Source organism: Stylophora pistillata, chromosome 5, assembly GCF_964205215.1.
Source record: "Stylophora pistillata chromosome 5, jaStyPist1.2, whole genome shotgun sequence".
In the NCBI taxonomy this organism is placed as follows: Eukaryota; Metazoa; Cnidaria; class Anthozoa; order Scleractinia; family Pocilloporidae; genus Stylophora; species Stylophora pistillata.
This window is the reverse complement of record NC_142523.1, coordinates 21152890-21167287: the sequence shown is the minus strand read 5'-3', so window position 1 is coordinate 21167287 and position 14398 is coordinate 21152890. Positions and strand designations below refer to the sequence as shown.

At 37.4% G+C, this 14398-nt stretch overlaps 1 protein-coding gene across 1 annotated transcript; it reads right to left on the bottom strand.

Annotated features, from left to right (window-relative positions):
• Positions 1-3024: 3024 nt before the first annotated feature.
• LOC111325866 (uncharacterized) lies at positions 3025-13692 on the bottom strand. The gene is made up of 17 exons (XM_088761856.1): positions 13433-13692; positions 11807-11943; positions 11199-11270; positions 10703-10762; positions 10533-10583; positions 10254-10313; positions 10028-10063; positions 9699-9743; positions 8740-8861; positions 8250-8341; positions 6700-6773; positions 5790-5876; positions 5492-5570; positions 5194-5230; positions 4521-4577; positions 3373-3445; positions 3025-3254 (listed from the first exon to the last, which is right to left on the bottom strand). Exons 1-17 carry the CDS (start codon positions 13663-13665, stop codon positions 3130-3132), a joined length of 1440 nt encoding a protein of 479 aa, XP_088617982.1. The 5' UTR covers positions 13666-13692; the 3' UTR covers positions 3025-3129.
• Between the last annotated feature and the right edge of the window lie 706 nt (positions 13693-14398).

The window sequence follows — 14398 nt, the reverse complement described above, 5'->3', positions numbered from 1 at the left end:
ATTTCTGTTGAAAGAGTTTCAGGCAAAATTGACTGAGTGGAAATAAAAGAGAAAGCCTCTTAAGCCCTATAGATCAAATTTCGGATGCCTCAGAATCCCTTGTTAGTTGTCAGTGTAGATGGGCTGGATGTAACCAAGGTTACATTTAATAGTAAGACAACTCAACATTTTTCCACTAGCTAAGGCCAAAGGAACATCCAGTGAGAGACAAAAATCCTCATATTTACAAGCACTTAAGTAATTTTCTAAGCTGCAAGCCTAAATATTCAGCCGGGTTATTTTATTATTTTTTTCTCTTATTGTGAATGAGAGTTTGAAAAACATAGTTAAGTAGCCATATCACTGTGCTCAGAAGTGTTACCTCCAGGTCGAGGTTTTCGAGACACAAGTTTGCTTTAAAAGGTTGCTACTTTTGGCTACTTAAGTAAAAAGGAAAGGAATTGCGTTGCAAGGTGATGGAATGGTTTAAAAAATCTCGCTATAAACCATAGGTTGCTTTATTTGAGTTTAAAAAAGTGTACATAATTTTATAGTGAACGTAAAGATGAGACCTTTAATTTCTTCTATCGAAATCAAGTGAAAAACTTAAGTGAAAATAAGAGATACAAGTATTCCCCTGCGTAGTTCACCATCAAATTTTTACGTTTTACAATAAAATAAGGATTACTAAAGTTCTTGTCTGTGTTAAGTCCCATTCCAGCGAAGTTTTAATCAAGTGTAGATTAAAGTGTATCCTTCTTTACCCGAAATGACTACACCTGACCCGGGGTTTTCATGCTTTGAGAAATCTTCTGTTTCCAATATATTTGCTCCCACTTCTTTTATACCTTCCCTTTGAATTCTATCTCTGAAACTTAAAAACGTACGAAGTACTCACCCAATGATCAAGGTTCTTGCAAAGACACTATTACCCGCCATCGTCCTCCTCAATCAGTGTTTGACTCATTCCCAGTCTTTCTCGTTATTACTCTAACCGCGCTCGACAAAAATTCGAGCTCCGTTAGTTATCGAGCTCGATAAGTTATCGAGCTCGATAAGTTATCGAGCTCGATTAGCAATCGTACTCGATTAGTAATCGAGCTCGACTTGTAGTTATCGAGCTCGATTATAAAACGTGGTTGGCTCATCGAGCAGGAATGGTGGATCATTTTAGTTTTCTGGGCAACCGAGATCGATTTCACTTTCTCGAGCTCGCACAACAACCTGTACACGATTTCACAAATTGACCTCCATTTCACTCGTACTCGCCAAATACCGAGCTCGATGACAGCGACTTTACAACCGAGCTCATTCTTCGTTGTGGACCTCGATCAAGACCGAGCACGGTTACTTCGAATGGTTCGAGCTCACTTTTATTCGAGCTCGTATTAAACCTATCTCGATTGAAATTGAGTTCGATTGAATTCGTACTCGATTCTACTCGACCTCGAAAGTCATTAGGCCAATATTGAGCTCGATTGAAACTGAGTTCGATTGAAATCGTACTCGATTCTACTCGACCTCGGAAGACATTCGGAATATTGAGCTCGATTGAAATTGAGTTCGATTCAATTCGTAATCGATTCTACTCGACCACGGAATTCAATCGGCCAATACTGAGCTCGATTGAAATTGAGTTCCATTGAAATCGTACTCGATTTTACTCGACCTCGGAAGTCATTCGAAAGATTGAGCTCGATTGAAATTGAGTTCGATTGAATTCGTACTCGATTCTACTCGAGCACGGAAGTCAATGGGCGCATGAGGATGAACCAGGATCATTCTTCTCACTCGCAATTTGATCACTAACCAGAGATCTTACGACTTTACCCTGGGCTTAGACATTGATTTTAAATTGATGGTTTTAAAGGGCACTTTTTTACTTGCCTTTACTGATTTCCTTCTAACAGGTATAGGTTTTGATATGCTGGGAACTAGGCTTAGCAACATAGTTCCCGAAAATTTTTCTCAAACTTTTTCCGGAATTTCCTAAACAAAAGCTCTAAAATTCGTATAGAAATGTCTAAAAATCTCCAAAAACTCTCTAAAAAATTCCCGAGAATTCTGATAAATTTCATTTCTTAGATCTATAGAACAAGGAACAAGGACTTTTAAATCGTAAAACATGATTTATTTTCATGGTTTAAAAGTTGCAAAAACATTAACGTTTGTTCAGATATGTATTGACCTTTCTTTCTAAAGCAATTTCCTATGTAAACTTTCTCTCGATTCAACAAGAAAAAATGGCGTAGAAGACTTTAGGGTAAGACCACACTGAATCTTTCTTTAAGACTCTGACCATAAAGCCACCATGATAGAAAAAGCCAACCTGATGTTTAGATATCTGCACGGGCTTGCTCTAGAATATCTTGTTAAAAGTTTTAAAAGTGGCGTAAATCTGCATATAACCTCAGGGAATCTGAAAATAAGCTCAATGTGTCCTTGAAGTGGAACTGGTAACTGGTGACTTAATATATCCAAAAATTGGCATTTGGGTGGAACTCGGATTTCATACGTAGGTGTTTGAACACGGATAAATGACGATCGTTTTGATCTCAGTAAAAGTGAAGTGAAGGCTATTTCGATTTCACAGGTGAGAATTCGCGCCAGTCAGATAATTTTTATGACTCGTTATTAAATATTTATTCATATTGGCTAAAGTTGAACGAACTGCCGTTGTTGATTTCCTATTTCCGTTGAGCTCTGTCTTGACCACCTCATAACTAGGTTGTATTCACTCTGACGAGGGGCTAACACTCAAACCGTCAGCGTAACGTCTTAAAAATTAGCTATTTCTGCATGGAATATTTAAAATTATTTATCATCAATTTGAAATTGTGCTTAATTTTCTTCCTTGCCAGCAACTTCAAATATTCTTCCCTTTCGATAGGAATTTTACACAAGGACGTCAAGAAAGAGAAATGGGATCCAATCTACTATTCATTATTTTATTCATCCAGTCATTTGTTCGTTATTTGGTTTGTTCACTAAATCATTAATTTATTCACCCATCCTTCCATTCGTTCATTCAGTTCTTTCATTTAGTTCTTTATTCCTATAGTTGCTCGCTCAGTCATTCACTTCATTCATTCATTCATTCATTCGCACACCCATTCATTCATACAGTTTTATATTTATTTCTTGCTTCATTTATTCCACCCTTGTTTTCTTCTCTGCTGGTTCAATAACTTCTTGATGATGCTCTGGTTCTCTCTTCCTTTTATTCTTCTTGTTCTTTTTCTTCTTTTTTTTGTTCTTACGTTTCTTTGGAAGACCTATTTTAAAGAACAATAACACGAATTAAGCCAAGAGGGAGTACTCAAGAGGGGGAGTATTTTGCTATGAAGTCTGATAATCTAGTTTACAGCGCTAGTATGAGGGACAATATGTTACCTTCGTCTCCTTCATCCTCCACTGTTTTTTCCATTGCATCGTATGTGGATGCTGGGGCTGGACCGAACTTCACCTACAAAAAAACCTTGTGGAAGTATGACAGCAGGAAAAATACACCAAAGTGCTTTTACTCCTTGTCATACTCCCACGGTATACATAGCAGGCTTAGAGTAAATTGGTTTTATTTCAATCTATCTTGATTGATTAAACATGTTTAGTAAATTAACATTTATTAATCTTTAGATTAACACCAACCAAATCGTTTTAGCCAGTCCAGTCCAACCAGTCCATTCCAATCCAGTCCAGCCAGTCCAGACCAACCCAGTCCAGCCAGTCCAGACCAATCCTGTCCAGCCGGCCCAGACCAATCCAGTCCAGCCGGTCCAGACCAATCCAGACTAGCCGGTCCAGACCAATCCAGTCCAGCCGGTCCAGACCAATCCAGTCCAGCCGGTCCAGACCAATCCAGTCCAGCCCGTCCAGACCAATCCAGTCCAGCCAGTCCAGACCAATCCAATCCAGCTAGTCCAGACCAATCCAGTCCAGCCAGTCCAGACCAATCCAGTCCAGCCAGTCCAGACCAATCCAGTCCAGCCAGTCTCGACCAATCCAATCCAGCTAGTCCAGACCAATCCAGTCCAGCCGGTCCAGACCAATCCAGTCCAGCCGGCCCAGACCAATCCAGTCCAGCCGGTCCAGACCAATCCAGACCAGCCGGTCCAGACCAATCCAGTCCAGCCGGTCCAGACCAATCCAGTCCAGCCGGTCCAGACCAATCCAATCCAGCCGGTCCAGACCAGTCCAATCCAGCTAGTCCAGACCAATCCAGTCCAGCCAGTCCAGACCAATCCAGTTCAGCCAGTCCCGACCAATCCAGTCCAGCCAGTCCAGACCAATCCAGTCCAGCCAGTCTTGACCAATCCAATCCAGCTAGTCCAGACCAATCCAGTCCAGCCGGTCCAGACCAATCCAGTTCAGCCAGTCCCGACCAATCCAGTCCAGTCAGTCCAGTCAGTCCAGACCAATCCATTCCAGCTAGTCCAGACCAATCCAATCCAGCTAGTCTAGACCAATCCAGTCTAGCCGGTGCAAACCAATCCAGTCCAGCTGGTCCGGAATAATCCAATCCAGACTAATGTGATTTATTTATGAATATTTGTTATGCTTACCTCATCATCTTCTAGATCATGATCTTTGTCTGTCTCCTATAAGATGGTAAAATGCAAATGACAAATAAATCTTTACACATTCAACATCTCTAAGTAAACATCTAAATATGGCACTACATATACGTATACCAAGCCTTCCTTTGTTTCCTCTTTTGCACTTTCAGCCATAAAATTTCACATTCCAGTCTACCAAAGCAACCATTAATTTCTATCTGTATCTACAGGGCTAAATTAATTTGATTAAACTAAAAGGGTTTGTATATCACCATGGTATTGATTATTTTTAATCAAACCACCCAAAGGTAATTTTCCATTGGAATAAAGCATTCACCTTAATATTACTTCTCCCCATCTCAATCTCAGCAGTGAGGCTTTTCAGTGACAATACGGAGCTTAGTAATAGTAATGTACCAGGTACATAAAAAAATTCTAGCCCTAACATTGTATGTGTCCAAAGGCATTATAAATTTAACTGCCAAAATTCAAAAGTTATGGTTTGTTGGTGATTGGGTTGATTGATTAGTTGGAACTAATAAACTGATAAGATTAACAACAGGTATAGGCTCTATTTCAGTAGACTCTTTCTCTGTACATTAAAGGATTGAAAGAAACTCACTTAGGGCAATATTTATTTTCATTTTGTTATCAGTACCTTTTCTTCACTTACTTTGGCCCTTGGCAATTTCATTCTAGGAAAAAACATTGGAAGAGGTTAAAATAATACATGAATTTTACACAAACATCAGATTCATCTTGCCAGATGCAGATTTCCATTAAGGTGACATATATCTTGATGGGTGACATGCTACTAATCAGCATCTCATGATTGTTATATTGCACTAGTTAATATCATTTTACTGACTATTCGAGGGGATTTTGGTTTGAACCTCATCTCCTCCTTGGGATAGGCATTGACGGATGATAGCATTCCACAATTGCAAGTACATTACCTTTCCTTGGCAAGATTTGTGAGCATTTCTGAAGCATTGGCCAGTGCATCCTTGAGTTTTTGTACATCAAAGTTTGTTTCTATAAAGAAATATACTTAATTTTTAAGTATTTCATACAACAATAGCACCTCTTGACACTTTTTTAACATACTATACTTAAAATTTATGTTACCATTTATGTTAAGACAAACAAGCATGATTACGATAGCTGTCAGCTGCAACAAAATTAATTTGGAAACAATTTCAGAACAAATATTGCTCAAAACATATCAATTAAGCTATAGGATTTACTTCTTACCATTTAAAATTTCCAAGCACTGTGGAATTTGGGATGGGACCACAACAAGCAGTGTGGTTTGATCCCCCACTCCATATTTGGCTTGAACTAGGAGATGATCACATATATAAAACATTTATGATTAAGGTGTGCATCCATTCATAATCCCTTATTGTCATTCCACCTGTAGATGCATAATGCCATGTGCAAGGCTGTCGTCTAGCAGTGCCTGGTGGCCCCTTTTGCTCTTGGGTGACTCAGGAGTTTTTTTTTTTTTATACAAAGCATATGCTGGGCACCCTAGATTTCATATTTTCACTGCACTGGGCTCCATTCAATTTTCCTTAGCGCATAGCCTTGCATGTGGGTTTCTCTTACCAACAAAGGCTCTGGTGACTGATGGTAAGCCAGTCACCCACCCTCCACCTGACCCTGGGGTTTGGAAGGGCAGATCTTAACACCGGGAATTGCTCCCTTCCCTTTTCGTTCAGTGTGCGTTCTTTGGTATTTCCACTTCCAGTTTTTACATGTGGAGGTGAAGGAGACAAGGCCAATATGTTAATGTCACTGCCCAATGACATCATCTTCTGAGCTGAAGTAGATGGTGATCTGCTCTCCTGAAGGGCTCAAGACATGAAATTCCTGCTGGGCTTTGGTTGATTTTGAGTTGGCTACAAAGTTAGTGGAATTTAATATGTGGCCTTCATTTCAATTGAAAGAAAGATTCCCTCATGATTATTTTTGCAGTTCAACTGTTACTTTTGGAGAAACACAGGTTGAAACATGCATTCACACAATAAGTCACTTAGCACAGTTTTCTGATATTCATGGGTGAATTACATAGAGGTTAAACCTGTTTATGTCAACTTATGTAGCTCTGAAATTGCAGGCATGGAAAATGTTTATTTCAACTATCAATAAGTTAACTCACCTTTAGACCCTTCATTTGACTGGGTATCAGCAACCCAAATTAAAACTTTATGGTGCCAACCGTTGTTTAACACCCTGAAAAAATATATGTATATAATACGCATATTTAACAATTATTTGCCAAAGGCGTGGTGAATATCATCAAATAGTATAACTTCAGAGCTGAGCAAAGAGTTTCCAGCGATCTGATTGGTTGAGCGGTTTCTTATATGATGCTATATAAACTGCTCCATGCGATTTATTTAAAATGTTAAATAAAATAATAATAAATGTTACTAAAATGTTATGATTTTAGAAATGTCTCTGTTGTTTAGCTCTGAAATTATACTAAAACAATTATTTGCCAAAGGCATGGTGAATATCATCAAATAATCGACAACATTCACCGAATCTGAGGTGAATAATTGTTTATTTATAAGGCCTTACAATGTACAAAGGTCTTACAGAGGCTGTACAAAGGAAAAGTTCAATCGATGTTGAAAGTTAAACAAATTTAAACTTGATTCAACGTGCTCTCAACATCTTTTACGTTTTCAAACATTTTGAAAAAATGCACCGAAAATTAGGTTCAACAAATTGTTGAAGTCATGCTGGGGTAAATGTTGAAATCTTTTAAATGGGCCTTAATACTGAACAGCTGTGTGCAAACTTCGTAAGTATAAATTCAAACTCATTCAGTACAATTTCTAACTCCTTCAGTGTACTGAATAAGTTTGTTTTTGATGAGTTGTCACATTACGCATTGATGATTGGACAGTTTTTACTTTTTGAGTGTGATAAGCATACTCAACAAGTTAAAAGTTAGCTGATTGGCTAATTTTGTACTGGTTGGTTCATTCCAGATTCTTTTTTGCCATTCCAAAAAGGTTTTAGCCTGTTTTACTAATAACAGATATGAAACATTCACATACAGGTAACACTCACAATGATCTTTTGGGATTACATCTAGCTTCTTAATTGGAGTTTAAGGTCAAAACTTTTTTAGTTTGGATTTGCCTGACTTTTTTATGTGGCTTTTGCAGGTAAAAATCAGATTTATGTAAAAAAACACAATAACCATGGCTGAATCTCCATTCCCTACGTCCCCTAACATGTGCAGAAACTCTGTTGTTTTCTTGTAGGTTTATCATTTGATAAACAACTAGCACACCTCACATTGAAATCAGTGTATAGAGTTAACCCTTTAGGCCCAAAGAGTGACTAGCATCAAACTTCTCCTTCTAAGATCAAAACTTTGTGAATCAAGAGTGGTTGCCAGACAATGTTCACTATATCAATTTTTTTTAATATTTCACCAGTGTCTCCCTATTCATTGTATAGAAAATGTGTAAGTCTGGAAGGTTAGATAATTAAGGCACTTTTCAATCCTTCTGATAGAGCGAGTTGCTGACTATATCACAGCTTCTGCATTACCATTGCTTTTATTTTTGTGCTAAGTTTATAGTTTATAGTCATATATGCTAGAGTAAGATATGCACGTTGTTGTGTAGTTTCCATTTGTTATTATTCACAACCTATTTGTGATGTAAATTTTAAAATATCCTTACTTACCTGAAAAGGTGATCAGCAAATTTTTCAGAATTATTCTGACTGAATAGTACCAGGAGGCACACTGCTGCATCTTCTCTTCCTTGCCACAACATCTGTTAGACAAGTAATTGTATTATGTATTATAATGCAGCGGCAGTTTGATCATCTAGTACAAAATAATATAACTAGCGATAATAGATGGTTAGTGAATGCATTCGAGTATCCATTATTGTGGAAGTCTGATGTGCAAATACTGAAATTGATTACAAATCTGTGACATATATAAATTAGGTTTCTTCCTTGTTTTCAGGAAAACAGGTGAAAAGTTCTTTTTAAACTGGTAATACAATCAGGCAAATTGCAACCATGTTCATTATTACATTCACTATTTACATCTGCTCAATTAGCTTTGCTCTCCATTGCAAGTGGTCTGCAGATTAAAGAGATTTCAATGTGTAATAATTGAAGAAAATACTGTTATGCAATTAAAATAAAGAAAGAACTTCTCTACCTCTCTCAGAGAATGGGTCATGAAAGGTGGCAACACAACCCTTCCTTTGGTGACAGATGTCACCTTTTTTATTATAAGGGCCACCTCTTCCGTACGGCCCTTATAATCTTTATCATTTTCTTCTAAAAAACACAAAAGAACCATACAGTCCTTGTCAAAAGTAAATTCTTCGACAGCTATGATTATAATATTAAATGTAATAGTAATAATAAATATTCATAATGATAATAAAAGTAACCCTTATGATAATAACTAAAAAACAGAGGATAGTCTTAAATAGCCCCCAGGATAGTTTGAGGAGTAATGAATAATATTTTATGAAATGGTGACAAAGTATCATCTTGTGTTTTATGTTCATTAATTGAATCCATATATTTTTTTTGTAAGACTAAATTGTGTGCAAGAAAAATAGTATGATACTCAGGGGTTTCATCAAGGGCCAGGCACTGGGCAAATTGACCGGTTGTGAGGATGGTTTTGCCCACCTGATCTGACGGTCTGGAGGAAAGTTTATCTTAAAAAGAAGTTCAGTTCAAAGAGTTTTGCCCACCTGTGAAAACCAGTTGCCCTCCTGCAGAAAACATTAATGAAACCCCTGGATACTAGGTTCATTATTTATACATTGTAGGTCAAACTGAAATTGTAGTTAAAATGTTTTCAATCAAGGTTGAAATCAATTTCCCTTTAATATCTTCTAGCAATAATTTGTCATGGATGATGAATAATTATGGTAAAGAGACAAAGGCAAGTGAGGACCAACACAGCTTGAAATCATTTTAACTTAAGTTTAATTTTTACCAACAGCATGTGTATGTGTTCACTTTTAAATTCAAATTTGATCAGGAATTCTAGCACCAAAGGTTTGTTGGTAAAAAGACTATTATGTGCTACCCTTGTTAAAGAAAGTCAGTTAGGTACGTTGAAAACAATTTCCTTTGTAAAAATAAAAATATACCCACTTTCAGGAAATCCAAAGGTGGAGAAGTCCTCCACAACATTCCCAACTGAAAAACAATTTTTGTATAATTATATGAATCACATCCACTTTGTATTTGAAGTTTACCTATTTAGCCATTTTCAAGCCTAATGCTGATGTCAACAAAAAATATTATAATCTTGCACTGACAAATTAGGAAGCCCTTTAAATTACATGCAAGCATGCAAATGATGCAAAGACTTTATGAAGTGCAATTATAGTTTCAGCTGAATAGATACCTCACATGCTACAAATTGACAGTGGCTGAAGTTAGCTATACACACATGCATATGCCAAACATATACCACCTACCCATTTCAGGCTCCATTGCTAATACTTTAACATGATCTGTTGACACAATGTTATTTGCAGGAAGTATTATCATAATGATTAGTCATTGTAACCAACATGCATGGATTGGCTGCCCATGCCTTCCTTTGTTTGTCCCTGAGAATAGAAGATTTTAGAGCAGCAAGTGGGATATTTTCATTTTTTATAACTTACACAAATCTAGGCTTATATAGAATTGAGTCATTACCTTTAGCATGACTGTTGCCAGTTGAGACGGTTGTGGCATCTGTTATGATGCAGTCCAATTCTAGAATGTAATGATGTGGTTGACAAATCAATATCAGAGTATCGGGAGAATTAATCTAATGCCTTCAGGCAACAAAAAACCTCAGTTTTCGCACAAAATTTAAATGCTGGGCACCCTGGATTTCAGAGGTTCTGATTTGTAGTCTCCCATACATTTTACTTAATGCAGTGTTGTTTTTTTTAAGTAAATTACTGGTATAAAGTATGATTTATGACCTACCAATATCACAGTTGTGCTCGTCGTCACCAGAAGGAGCAGTTACAATACAATCTGAAAAATAACAAAACAAGAACTTTTGAAATAGGGAACTTGTCTTTACAATACAGTTATAATATTCTTGAATACCAAATCCACTATTTCTAGTGATTAAGTGGTAAGTAAAATATTACCATCTCCAGAGCTCACACCTGCCCTCTGTGCCATGGCATTTAACAGCCTGCGTGTAGCAGCTACAAAAAACAATATTTTTGTTTAAACTAAATAAAGGTATAGAATTGAAGATGCTATGAAATACTGTAAAGATGAACTTGTTGAAATCTTTCTGGTCTCCAGTATCATAAACATAACTGTTGTAGTTAAAAATCAAATTCAGATTAAAATTGTTTCAACCTAGTTTAATTATCAATAATAATTAATTATCAATAATTGTTTACTAACCCTAGTCGTGAGTAATCAGGGTCAAGACATGAAGGAATCTGAGAATCAAGGTTGCAAACATTTTGCAAAATCTTCATTTTAAACTATGTACAACGTAATCCTGGTCTCAGGGCAAAGAATCAAGACAATGTGACATTAATGGAGCTCTATCAACTTGGATTTTTCTTCTCTACCCGTTCTCTAGCACATTCTGATTTGTAAATCTGCTAATACTTTGAATTGGCTTACTTCCATTTGGAGGCGGCATAATGGTCAAATCCACTGTTGTGCTGGATTGTGTTGACATTGAGGTAGCTGAAGCTGAATTGTAAGGAAAAAAGATGTTAATTAACCAGTTGATGCCTGAAATGCCTCAAACCACCTCTCAGAAAGATAAATTACCTTTTACAATACGACTTTTCGGGAAATGGCAGTAGTTCAAATTAAATTGTACCTTTTATTTTGGTCATGTATGATAATGAATTTCGAACAAAGGAAAACAAATTAAAACTAAAGATTAAACATCAGCATCAATTCAGGAGGGGATCAAGGCCATACGACACCAACAAGCAATTAAGGATAACAATTATTGCTCTCTCGTGCCATTCAGACAATGTAACACAATAACAGGACCCAGAGGTTTCATTTAGTGTACGTCAGCGGGAAATTGGCTGGCTGTAAATATAGTTTTTCCAGCCTGCAGCCTGTCATGAGCTCATCCATCTCATTTCTTTTGTGACGAGTGAAAAGTACTGCTCAAAACCTTAAAGTGAAACCCCTGAGGACTTAGTACCTAGGAATGGATATTATGGTGCAAACCACGTCATTTACGAATCATGACAAAAACGTATCCGTACCTGAAAGCTGCGAGTGAAAATAAATTTTTTTTTTGTGCGCCGCAGAATAATGGCGCACAAACTCTTCCCCACTCATCACGCCTCTCTTGACAGTGGCCATACTATGGCCTCTTTCGTAAGACTTGACAAAGGTCAAACTGTAAGAATCAAATAAATGGTTTAATAAGTGAATCGTTATGTTGTTCAATGTTATTAGAAAGTAAAGTTATGAAAACAATCAAAGAACAGGGATCATGTCCCTGTCCGCTATCTATGCATGGGTATTTCTCCCAAATATTGTTGAAGAATCACAAAACAACTCTGATCTTCTAATAAGAAGAGGGTGCATCAGCATGTGCTAATAACTCAGCGTATCATAATTAAACCTATGAAGTGTTCTTAAAGTTATAAAGACAAATAAAAATGTCAGTTATCCAGCCTAGCATCACCGGTGACACTCATTAAAGCCAACAACATCACATTCAACATGTTTGCAGTTTATGTTTGCAGGTTAAAAAACCCATTCCCAGGTCTCTCTCATTCACCCTTTCATCACGTGACTTTGCCCACGCTCTTCTAACACAACAGGCAGGCTTCGCTAAACGCAAATATTCTTGTGTAAAAAAGTGTCATCACTAATATAAACCACAGAAATTATTGACCCCTTCTTCGGAAAATTATTGCTGGCGAGCCCTAGCGAGGCGGCAGCGTATTCTTTACCATACGGACAAAAAGCCAAATTTTGAAAAATTTTTCGATTTCGACCAATGCCCGTTGAGGTAAATAATTCGACCATTGAGTTACATTTGCCTGTGGAGACACAAGATAAGCTTGCAATCATAGATTCAAAATGTGGATCGCTCGCTGAAGCTAGATATTCAACAAAATGTGGATCGCTCGTTAGCTAACTATTCAACTGCATACAAAAATGACTGTTTAGGCCACGAGACAAATTCTGAGTTGATTTCATCCTTGGAGGGCATCCATTCGTCGTGGAGCAATTGTTTTTCAACCTTTGAATCAAAAGAAAAGTCCTTGAGCGCAACATTAATAAGTTGTCATTTGCTCAATGACGTCGAACATCCCTCAAAATGTTTTGGTCTTGCAGAAAGGCTTTCAGCGAATTTTCAAGGACAAAAGTTTGATTGTGATATATAAACCATAAAATATGGAGAGCGCCGACAAGGGTTGATGAATGTGAATGACACCATTCATCCTTGCCTTTCCTTTTGTTCAGCATCGAAGAATATTTTCACAACTTACAAGCAGGCAGTTGCTATTTTTAGAAATGTCACTCTGACTTCTTTAAGTGAATCAAATGATTCATTTCATACTTTTGACCCTCACGCTAGAGACAGTGATGATATGCCAAATTCACAGCAACTTTATCAAAACTTAGGTGACTTAGGTGAACCTGGAACATTCTTTTCTTCTTTAGCAAATGAACTGACATGTGAGTGTTTTGAAATTATCCCTCTGACGCCAGCACCAACGTTCACATTGAAACTACTAGTTAATAATTGACCACCGTAATGAATCTATAATTTAGGTGCTTGCTCGTGATCGGCTAAGCTTGAAGTATTCATAGTACATTGACAAGAACAGAAATTTTGAAAGTTTGTAAGTGAAATCTACATTGAGGCTCACCTTTTCAGATCAATTCCGAGCAAAGAAGGGAAGCTAGCAAGCAGCAATCTCCCCATGGCTGCATCTGTGTGATTTTTTGTAAACGAGATGTCAACCAACCTCCCACTTGCCTTCAAGGCTTCCATCTTTTTCCCAGACGGTGCTTTCGACAAAGGTCGATCTAAATAAATAAAAGTCCTCATGAGGGCTCGCTTACTGTACTGCACGTCTGTTTGTGATTCCAAGGCTGACATGTTCGAAGCGCGGCGTGGTGAAATTGAAGAGACGCGAATGTGATACGAACAAAACGTTTAAATGAATGAGCCAATCATCGTATTACAAAATCATCGAATGACATCATTCACAGAATTACAAATTAAGGGCGGTGTTTTTGCACTCGTTTTAGCAAGAAGTTCCAAATCTAGACATGAACATCAGAAGCAATCTTGGTAAATCTTGATCAGCTATTTTTCTGGCCGAAAAAAAGAAAAATTATAACGCGAAGAAAAGCTTCACCGCGCGTGTAATATGTAATCCGAAGACTCGTGTTGCTGTTCATAACAGTTCCTTGGGGAGTTTTCGGTGACGGCTAAATTTAAATCGATTAATCTTTTATTCGCAATCTTTTACCACAAACTTTTGGCATTAACGAATGATTCTGATGACGGGTGATGTGAAAAAGACAAAGAATCTAGTTTTGAATAGTATCTTTTTTTTGTCATTGACATATTCACTGCAATTAGAGCAACGAAAATTCCAGTATTTGTGATTGTCTTTTTGAGTTGACCACAAAAATCTCACCTCACCTCTGAGGTAATCAGTGAAAAGGAATCTTTAAGAACTCCACTTGTCAGATCTAGCAGTTTTCCGGCGCGGTGTGTTATAAGTACGAGTCATCTTCGTTTTTGTCTGTGCACGTGAAAACAGTTTCTTTTCCTCCTTGAAAGAAGTTTGAGTTTTTGGCACTGAGCTTACCATGCCACAATT